Source organism: Eucalyptus grandis, chromosome 8 (genome assembly GCF_016545825.1).
Source record: "Eucalyptus grandis isolate ANBG69807.140 chromosome 8, ASM1654582v1, whole genome shotgun sequence".
NCBI lineage: Eukaryota > Viridiplantae > Streptophyta > Magnoliopsida > Myrtales > Myrtaceae > Eucalyptus > Eucalyptus grandis.
In genome coordinates, this window is record NC_052619.1 from 14,032,451 (window position 1) to 14,043,453 (window position 11,003).

At 43.4% G+C, this 11,003-nt stretch overlaps 1 protein-coding gene and 1 long non-coding RNA gene across 3 annotated transcripts; both read left to right on the plus strand.

Moving 5' to 3' along the window:
- The first annotated feature begins 2,081 nt into the window (after positions 1-2,081).
- On the plus strand, positions 2,082-6,085 carry LOC120285926 (putative disease resistance RPP13-like protein 1). The gene has a single exon (XM_018866639.2). The coding sequence runs from the start codon at positions 2,224-2,226 to the stop codon at positions 5,407-5,409; it is 3,186 nt and encodes a 1,061-aa protein (XP_018722184.2). The 5' UTR covers positions 2,082-2,223; the 3' UTR covers positions 5,410-6,085.
- Positions 6,084-8,768, plus strand: LOC104429356. Of its 2 annotated transcripts, none has more exons than XR_005545759.1 (4): positions 6,084-6,155; positions 7,437-7,606; positions 8,251-8,376; positions 8,496-8,768. It is a non-coding gene; the product is annotated as an uncharacterized LOC104429356 (long non-coding RNA). The 2 variants fall into 2 exon arrangements; XR_005545760.1 differs by having other exon boundaries at positions 8,261-8,376.
- The last annotated feature ends 2,235 nt before the right edge of the window (positions 8,769-11,003 follow it).

An 11,003-nucleotide genomic window follows, 5' to 3' on the forward strand; every position in this document is an offset into this window, starting at 1 on the left:
TATATCTAGGGTTGTTAATGTGGATTTTAATTTAACACTCTAGATGCTTTCGTTGCTTTGAGGTAAGTCCTGCATTATTTAATTGCTTTCTTGGGTGTTAAATTGGTGGTTTGCGCACCTGCATGAACACCTCACATGTTAGGGAATTAGTTTAAAATCAATTCAAGCTTCAAAAAATAAAAGAAATGGTACCGAAAGGATGTTAAAGAAATCTAGCGTAATCAAGTCCCCATACCCAAATTTCTGGTTCGTAAGAGTAAAATGAATCTCCCGTTACTTTATTTGGGTTTCTAATCGACCCACCAAAAAATAGATTAGTGGCGACTCCTAGTTAAAAATCAATTGCATGTTAAGAACTTGAACCTAAAGTTGCAAATTGGTATGGGCTTGAGAGAGCCCGAGTTAAGTCTAGGCTTAATCCATTAGCCAAACCATAGGTGGTTCACACCCGAAAAAATTGGTTGCGACAATTACGATCAAGGGCGAGTGAGATCGTACCCGTGACCACCCCAGCAGGAATATGATTATTCTTATCACACTAGCAAGGGCAGTATTATTCTCAGGGTCTTGACAATGTCAATAGTTATGTCCTCGACGACGCGTCTATTCCAGCATACCTGCCCCGCATACCTCTTATGGTTATCACCGTCCATCCAAGTCTCCCCTGAATAATTGCTTGGTGATGTGAGATGCCTAATATAGTGTGGCTATAGTTGCTATTTACTAATATCTGGTGAAGTACGTGATGAGCTAGGGGCATGGTTGAGCCATTGGTCTGTTAGCTTTCGCTTGTGACTCTCAGTGAAATTTCTTGTTTTAGTCAATGGTTTCGAACGTGATGGAGTTTGATTGAAATCGCTTTGAAATCACGAGTGAGGAACGGCCTCACCGGGGCGAGGCCACCCTTGCCCTGGGGGAGGCCACCCTTTGCTGCCATTTGCAAGGGCTCAATGACTTCGTCGGCCACAAGCAAAGGTGGCCTAACAGGCCCTTGTTGGCCATTCCTAGCGGTCAGCAAGATCATTGACCCCTTGCAAAGAAAAAAGAAAAGAAAATTTGGATGAAAACTTCTTTACCGATTAGAAAATTTAGCCGGCCGACGACCGCCGGAGTTAGGCTCTTATTTGAAATAACAATGGCTACATCAAACCACCGTCTGCGGTGGCCCAGTTGGATAAGGCTCCCATGATCCTTTGCAAGAAGGAGAGAGGGTCATCAGCCTGAGCTCGCAGAACCCTAGAAATCGGCTTCACCCAAGAGAATTTCCGAGAGGAGTTGCAGAGAGAGAAAAGAGTATCCCCGCGAGCGAGCCCCCGTGAGAGAATCTCCTTTCTTTTTGTTTCTTTTTTTCTTGTTTTTTATTCTTTTTCTTTCTTTCTTTCCTCTCCTTTTTCTTTATTTCTCTCTTTTTTTCTTTTTCTCTTTTTTTTTTATTGATTCCTTTACTTCTTTTTCTTTCTCTCTCTCTCTCTCTTTTCTCTCCTGCTGGCCGCACGGGATCTTAAGTGTGACGTCGGGGTGGTGGGACCTCCGCTAGCATCACCTCGGGTTTACCTCACCGGTTGCCACTGCACGAGGTTAGGGTAAAAAAAAAATGGCTACATCAAGCCCTTATTTAAAAAAATCAAGGCCACTTCAAATCCTTATTTGAAACAAGGTCTACTTCGAATCTTTATTTGAAAAAATGACACACTTCAAGCCCTTCTTTAAAATTTTCCCTTTATTTTATTTTAGGTTGCAATTCTTGCCCATGGAATGAACTAAAATATACTCTTTTTCTCTCTCTCTTTCCCACTTAAAAAAACCGCTTGATCAAATATTATTTATCTTGAGCAAATGCACCTTGAATCAAGGGGGAAATGACTTCGCATTTCTTGAGAAGTCTTCCAAACGCAAGTGCTCATGTCAACATTTGCATCAAGATTTCTAACGTTTCCGTTTCGAAAAATTATAGTTACTGCGATTTTTCTTTTCGTATTTTATAAAAAAAAAGTCAAAACCACACCGCGCATCACGTTGACCCATCATCAGTCCATGCATTACGATCAGCAGGCGCTGTCCCTGTCCCGACCTCATCGTCACAAGCGAAGAATGTGAACCAAGCGATCAACCATCGATCTTCGAAGGACAAGACTTCACAGATTGGCGCTTCTTCGGTCGGGCGATCGTCCTCACTTCCTCTCCAATCGCTTCCCAGCTTCCTCCTGCATCCTGAAAATCCCTATGGCGGGGCCGCTCGTCGGCGGAGCATTTCTCTCGGCTTTCCTCCAGGTGCTCTTCGACCGGATGGCCTCCCCCGAGGTCGTCGACTTCTTCCGGTCGCACAAGCTCGACAAGGGGAGGCTGCTGCAGAAGCTGAAGGCCGCGCTCCTGTCCGCGAACGCCGTGCTGGACGACGCGGAGGAGAAACAGATGACCAACGACCACGTCAGGGAGTGGCTCGACGACCTCAAGGACACCGTGTACGACGCCGACGACCTGTTCGACGAGATCGCCACTGAAGATCTGAAGCGAGAAGCCAGGGTCGAGCCTCGGGCTCTCGTTTGTAAGGTCTGGAGCTTTGCTGCAGACGCTCGTAGGAGTAAATTGGGGGATGAGTTAGAGAGGGTTCTGGAGAGATTGGAGAGCGTAGTGAAGCAGAGAGAAGTGCTGGGCCTAAGGGAAGGTTTTCGCGAGAGGACGGCTAGAGCTTTGCAGACCACTTCGTTGGTCGAGGAATCGGGAGTTTTCGGGAGGGAGAAGGACAGGAAGGCGGTGATCGAGTTGCTCTTGTCAGATCGGGGCGAAAAGAACACCAGCATGATGGCCATCGTTGGGATGGGCGGTGTCGGTAAGACCACGCTATCTCAGCTCGTGTTCAACGATGGTGCGGTGAAGGGGAGTTTCGAGTTGAGGGCGTGGGTTTCCGTGTCCGACCAATTCGACATCTGCAAGCTGACGGCGACGGCTCTCGAGGAGTTCTCCTCCCTGTCTAAGAAGGAGACCGAAAATCTCAACCAGCTTCAGCTCCAACTGAAGGACTTGTTGACAGGGAAGAAATTCCTATTGGTGTTGGATGATGTTTGGAATGAGGACTTAAATCTTTGGAATACGTTCCTAGTTCCTTTTACCTATGGAGCAAGAGGCAGCAAAATCATCGTGACGACACGAAATGAGCGTGTCGCATCGGTTGCTCGTGCCTTCTCGAAATACTATTTACAGAAGTTACAAGACAAGGAATGTTGGGACTTGTTCGCAAAACATGCATTTGACGAGCATAATTTCGAGGCGCGCACGAGACTTGAAGAAATCGGGCAAAGAATTGTAAAGAGATGTGATGGATTGCCTCTTGCGCTGAAGACTATAGGTAGTTTGTTATGCTGTGAGTCTGATATCAGGAAGTGGGAAATAATTGCGGAGAGTGGTATTTGGAATTTGGCACGTGAAAAGAATGAAATTCTCCCTGCGTTGTTGTTAAGTTATCATTACCTTCCTCCACAACTGAAACGATGTTTTGCCTATTGTTCAATCTTCCCAAAGGATTGTATATATGAGAAGGACCAGCTGATCTTACTTTGGATGGCTGAGGGCTTGATAGAACAACCTAACGACGGCAGGACATTAGAGGAAGTAGGTGATCAGTGCTTCTGTGATCTTGTGTCTAGATCTTTGCTTCATAGAGTAAGTGATGTCGAATCGAGCTTCTCGATGCATGACCTGGAAGCAAGCGATGTCGAATCAAGCTTTTCGATGCATGACCTGGTCAATGACTTGGCAAGATATGTAGCTGGTGGATCTTTTTATAGCTTGGACGGAGGCAATGCACACCAGGTGTCCTCAAGCACTCGCCATTTGTCATTTGTAAGAACTAAATATGATGTCGCTTCCAGATTCAGAGTGTTAGCTGGGGCAATGAATTTGCGTACTTTCCTACCGCTAAACGTGGGTCATGTGGGATTTTACGGGTACAATTTGTTGACTGATGAGGTACTGCATGTTCTGTTGCCGACCCTGAGACGGTTAAGGGTGCTATCTTTGTCTCATTATCAGAAAATCTCTACGTTGCCCAGTTCAATTGGATGTTTGAAGCATCTGCGCTATTTGAATCTCTCCTATAATAGAAGTCTACTTAGATTGCCTGATTCAATTACAGCTCTATACAACTTGCAAATCTTAATTCTTGCTTACTGTCATTCTCTCATTGAGTTACCGAGCAACATGGGCAGCCTAACCTGTCTGCGTCATCTTGATCTAAGGTGGACACGCCTGAAGAGAATGCCGTTGGGGATGAACAGACTGAAGGATTTGCGGACATTAACTAATTTCGTGGTGGCCGAAAACGGTGGGACCAGGGTTAGGGAGCTAGGGGAACTTGGGAATCTTATGGGTACACTCTCCATACAGGGTTTGCAGAATGTTGATAATTATGAAGATGCTGAAATAGTCAATTTAAAGGGAAAAAGGTACTTGAAAAAGTTAGTATTGGAATGGGGTTATGATAACAATATTACGCAGCAAAATAGCTTAAATGTATTGGACAAGCTGCAACCTCATTGGAACTTGAGAGAGCTTATCATTAATTTCTATAGTGGTAGGTCATTTGCCGATTGGCTGGGACACGGTTCATTCTCTAATATGTCAATCGTGTGTCTTGAATCTTGCAAGCACTGTGTGTCATTGCCTCCTTTAGGACAGCTACCATCTCTGGAGGGGTTGATAATCAGAGGATTTGATGGAGTTACAAGTGTGGGTACTGAATTCAATGGTAGTAACTGTACACCTTTTCAGTCACTAAAGTACTTGGAATTTGCTGACATGTGCAGCTGGAAAGAGTGGGCTTCTTTTACAATAGAGACAGGAGGTCTTGCCTTTGCACATCTGCAGGAGCTTTGTATTAGAAATTGCCCCCAGTTGAGTGGAGGTTTACCCAGCCATCTCCCTTCTCTAACAGCCTTGTCCATTGAAAATTGCCCACAGCTAACATCTTCTCTACCATTTGCACCACTTCTCCGTGAGATCAAATTGGATGATTGTGGAAAGGTTTCTGGAGTTGAGCCTCTCCTAAATGGCACTGAGTTACGAGATATGCAAATCATGAATCTTTCAACCCTTCCCTTGAGGTTTCTTCCTCCTAATATGACAAGACTCAATCTCGAAGGTAGTCGTGAAATAGAGTTGCCAATACACAGATGCCATGAATCTCTCCAGTATCTAGACTTGAAGCGGAGCTGCGATTCACTTATATCCTTTCCTCTAGAAATTTTCCCCTCGCTTAAGAATATTCAGTTGGTGGGAAGATTCAAAAATTGGAACATCTTTCAAATTCTGACGGTTCTCCACTTCTTCTCCATTCGATGGGAATTACCAATTGCCCCGAATTTAGATCTTTCCCTGCGGGAGGATTGGTTGCCCCATGCCTCACTTCATTAAATTTGAATGGCTGCTGTCATCTAAAGTATCTGCCAGAAAACATGCAGGCTCTCCTTCCTTCGCTTCGGTCTCTGACAATATCCTCATGTCCACAAATCGAGTCATTTCCCAAGACGGGTTTACCCTCCAAGTTGGTCGCGCTTTCACTCTCTAATTGTGACAAGCTCATCACTGGCCGCAAGGATTGGGGTCTTCAATCACTATGCTCTCTTGAAACTTTTTCCATTGGGGATGAGAAAAATATAGAGTCATTTCCTGAGATAGGGCTTCTGCCAACCTCTCTTACCTCTCTGAATATATATCGCTTTGAGAATCTGACGTCCCTGAACTCCACAGGGCTTCATAGCCTGAGCTCCCTTGAAAACCTCTCCATTAGCGTATGTCCTAAGCTCCATTCCTTCCCAAAAGAGGGACAAATTCTGCCCGCTTCTCTTACCTCTCTGTCGATTAATCTTATGGATCTAAAATCACTCGATAACTTAGGGCTTCGCCGCCTCAATTGTCTCAAAGAATTTCGCATAAATATCTGCGGAAGTCTTCGATCCATGCCAGCGGAGGGCTTGTCATCCTCCCTTTCCAATCTATCTATCAATGAGTGCCCTATGCTGGCGAAAAGATGCCAGCGGAAGAAAGGGAAAGATTGGCCCCGAGTTAAGCGCATTCGCTGCATCGAGATTGAAGGGGTGCTCGTCACATGATCGTACATCTTGCTTTACAATCCCTCCTTTTACCAAGATCTCACTCAGGTATCTCCCTTGGCCCTAAACTAAGTAAGCCATTTATTTATTCAGGACATACTTTAGTCGCTCTGTGCTATCCTTCCAGCTAATGCAAATCGAAATCTGGCGTGTGTGTTGGACCGTATCCCTAATGTATCTCCAGCTGAAGCACTCGATGTTCCGTGGCGCAATGTGAGCTGCAGCCGGTAGCCGGTGCGCGGTGATACGTCCAATTTTTGGTTGTTTGAGGATTAGCGGGAGCTCTAATTAAGGAAAGGTCCTGCCAATTCTACTACTTCTGTGGAGAGTAGTTGAATTACCGAGAGGAAGCTTGGAAGCTATTCCGAGCGGCCTATCGTGGCAATCGGTTGACGCCTGCTCAGTAGCAGAGGAGAGTTTCGAAAGTCGAGGGGACAAGCATAGGAAATTCGTGCAAAATCTCAGTTTATGAGATGGGGATGCGGACAGAGATTTTTGGTGAATATTTAAAAGAAGATAGCATAGGAAGTAGAAAATGTGCCGAACACCTAGCAGGTCAGGTGGGTTTGGGGCATCCGGAGAACACAGACCAGATATTTAGAAGGGATCACTATTGTACAAGCATCTTCTCGAATGTGAGCTTTGCAGACTGGATTGTTATCTGTCAGGTTTATATCTTCACCGGGATGAAGAAGAATTGCAAAGAGAGAGATCATAGAGAAGCATCATTTGATTATTTACTGTGCTCTTCTTTTTCCCAGTGGGTACATGCATCTGTTGTTTGCGGTTTTATTAGCCGAGGATGTCAGCATTTCCTAGTCAACTCAGTCTGAGATCTGGTGCTTTAGCAGCAAACTAGTTAAGTTCTACCATGAATGGAGTTCATTAGGTTGTATCTACCTTAAATGTTAAGTCGTCATTCCCTGGCAGAATTACGTGAAAAGAAGTAGATGTTTGTTTCTCTTTGTGAGGAAGAAGTTTCAATGTCTGAGTCCGGTTAATTAGATTCCTAGGACTTGACAATGATTGGTCACTGCACTGCACTGCACTGCACTGAAGCCTGTTATTTGACAGGAATCTCTTCCTCATCCTCTTCTTCTTCCTCCATTTCTTTGGACTGTTGGAGCAGATTGTCTAGTGATATTTTTCATGTGTTTACTGATTATCTAAGATGCACAGTTAAGCATTTATTCTGTCATGATACATCATTGCGACGAATTTTTCCAGTAACTGTTGCTGTTAGATCAGTGTTGTTAATCAATTGTGCAGTTCATGAACTTGGACATATTTTTCCTGGACTAACACTCAGAGATCCGAATTTGTTAGCAGGTCATTAAGTATGGTTTTGTCATACTGTTCAATGTTACGATTGGGGATGTTATGTCAACAGCCTAAAGAGTCTCTCGTCTCTTCAAGCCACAGTTACGAACTTCTTGACAAATTTCCTCCCTTCTGGATTAGCTGGGTTCTTTTTTTTTGATGAGTCATTGAGATACCAGGTACTTTGATTAACTATTTTCCTGCCCTGTTCTGCAAAGTTATGTACTTCAAGGTTTGATTTTTTATTGTGTTTAAAACAAGAGGCGAGGTCTTAATGTTATACCTGGAACTATCAAAAAAAATTTCACATACACAAGTAATATCATGACTGCATTTAGTTCCCTCGAGAGAAGAATTCTCTCTATGGAATCGGAACTGGTAATCTTGAAAGTGGCAAATTGGCCAAAAGTTGGGAGTCAAATTATGCCATAGATAACTTCCGAGTTTATTATCTCATGAATGCATTGAGGGTAATTATGCCATCATAAGTGGGGAACAACAGCATGGAGAAGGATTTTATATTTCAGATGAAAGCTTCTGAGATCAATGTGGTTGCTAAAGAACAGAGCTAGTTTGCTTCATGCAAACCTGTTGTTCAGGGATTCTTGGTGTAGTCTCCAGCCTGTGATAAAAGGCATTGAGTACTTCCTAGTTCCTGATAATGACTCAAGTTTAGGTTTAATCATTGCTATCTTGACTCGCATTATGGTTGTGATATGGTTGTGAAATTGTGATTGAAAGGAGGCAATGATTTTTGAGATTCTCACTCCACTTAGTCTATGAATGCAGATTTCACGAAATTCATATAAAGTCCCGTTCTTAGTGGTTTGCAGGTGCACTTCTTATAGTGATTGGTGTGCTAATTCTCAGCAAATCAAGTATCGAGAAGAAAAGTAGAGTTGATTGAAAGTTCTCAGTTTATGAGAGATACCATACGCCATGCTTGAAGGTTGCCCCCTTTTGCTACAGGCAACAGTTGCCCTGCTTCTCTGGTTTATGTTTTTCTTTCCCTTCTCTCTTTTAAGTGCCCGAACTGCCTGTACTCATTTATCTTTTGTGGATTTTCAGGTGACTTATAAATGAGAAGTTACATTCTCGTGCCACTCTCAAGGAAGGAAAAAAAAGAAGTCGAGAATTGAGGATAGAAGAGTGTTTGCTTCCTGGCCGGTCATTCCGCGTGAATGATCACTACTTGCTGTGACTGGCAGCACCAAGGTTGCTATGTTGTTAATGCCAGGATTGCTATGTTACTGTTAATGGTGACTGTAAGATATAGCTACAAAGCAAGCTACAAAGAAGGCAGATTTGTGTTTAGCGATGGGATCCTGTCCCACCTTTTTACCGTACCAAACGAGTAAGGCTAAAACATTGGTACGTGAACCTTAATTTAGGCGCTCTGGAAAGGCTGAATGTGTCGTGCGCGCTTTGAGAGCATAAAGCTAAGACCCAACAAAGATCATCTTTACGTTAATATAAATCAAGGTCTTAATGTGAGCTTATACCGACATGTGCTATAAGGTAATAGAAAACTTGCGGAGGATTTAATGGACATCGTGCCTTACGGGGCCGAGGCTGTCTTCTAACTCACCTCGACCCGAACTGCTCGTGCTATAAGACCCTCCATTCTTTGCCCCTTATTAATTCATAAAATATGAAAAAGAAAAAAATCGACTGAGGATTTTTTTTAATAGACTTCATGGAATATATTTTCTTCACTTGATGTTATTGTCGGATTGAAATTTTATGGAAAAAAAGATTCTTATTTTCAATTTCTGCTTTGACGAAAGAGAAATGCATGAATTTTATGGAAAAAAAAAATCTTATCTTCAATTTCTGCGTTGACGAAAGAGAAATGCATGAGTTAGATCTTTGATTACTTTGTCAAAAATAGTTAGTTATGCTATAGATGAAATCAGTACTCATTGATCTGATTGGATAATGAAAATATATTTCAACTTGTGTAAAGGGTGCCATAGATGAAATCATGTCGTAGTAATATTGCTATTGCGGTAAACTTAAAATGGTACCTTTTCCTCGGAAAACTTTGTTACTTGTATGATATGAAACACGACAATGCGTGGCCAAAGTAATAGTTTTTCTCGTTACCAAACTAAACTTAAAATTTGTAAAATCAATTCGGTGAAAAGATTGGTGCACCAAATTTATTGGCTATCTTGAAAATTTAGATTTGTGAGGAAAGGGTGTTCGCCTCAAAATGTGGATTTTTGGCTGGCACAATTTGATGTTGTGATGAAGCCGACAGCAATCGCGAAGATTTCCTCTCGAACTTCGCCGATGCGAATGGAGAAGCCAAGTACATGAACGTCCTCGTAAGTTCCTCCTCTCTCGGCTGTTGTTTTTATACTCGGACATCCTATTAAGCGCTGTAGAATTGAGGCGAAATCAATGTTAAAGGTGCGTGCTTGATCGCATGTCGTGCCCTATCCTTTTCTGTTGTCCATGAACTGCGGCTGCGGAGTCTCTTCCGTGTGCAATAATGCTCCAGTACTCATAAAATGATTAACCCTAGATTTCACTTTTGAGTCGAGCGTAGTTCCCTTTTTATTTGCAATTTAAATGGCTCGCATGAGGGTCGCCATTCCTGATTTCAGCAAGAAGTTGCAAATTGAAAAATTCGTGATGTCCGTTTTATTATTCAGTGATATCTTTCATTCATAAGCTATATGTTTAAAATAGATAGTAATTAGCCAAATAATTGGTGACACCAAATGCTAAATATTTACCTAACATCATCATACTATAAAGTTACATTCGATTCCGAGTAATAAAAGCAGCACACGTTCTCTCTCTCTCACTCACTAACACAATGGTCGAGGCGTCAGACGTGGTCGAGCCCCCCCTCATTGTTGCATGGCTGCTCCCGCTGGCCTGGCTCATGAGCCGGAGGGGCCGGCAAGTGGACGATAGGCCCCGCAAGATGAAGCGGCTGCTGCGATTGGCTTCGGAAGAAGCCGTGCGAGTCGAGCTCAAGGCGTGGATCGTGGCGTGGATAGGCCTGATTGAGGCCCTCATCCTCTGCATCATATGACTGCTACCACTCGTGGCATTCCTCATCCAGAGGAGTCGGTGATGATCGGTCAAGAGGAGCCTCAAGATTGAGCGGCTTTGGAAGCTCGCTTCGGAGGAAGCTTGGAGGGCCGAGACCGGAGGCTCCATTGGGTACATAACGTCGTCTCCCCTTTGCTACTGTGACTGTCCCATTTACTATGGACGTGATACCTATAGATGCTCGCACCACCAAGCGATGCGATGCTAGTGATTTCGATAGTTTGATATCTAACTCCATTATGTACATATTATTTATTTAGGAATAATCAATCGGTCATGGCATCTGGTGTATGGTCGATGAACAATCACTAGCAAAAAATTTACTGATGTCTAATCTGATTATATGTGTACATACTAGTCATTTAGGAAGAATAAATTAGTCATGGCATCTGGTGTATGATCAATGAACAATTACTAGGGAAATTTCCATTGTTTATTACAACATTTCCTATATACATTCGCCGTACCGTCGTCACTCGTCCGTGGTTGCACACGGTCGCGACCAAC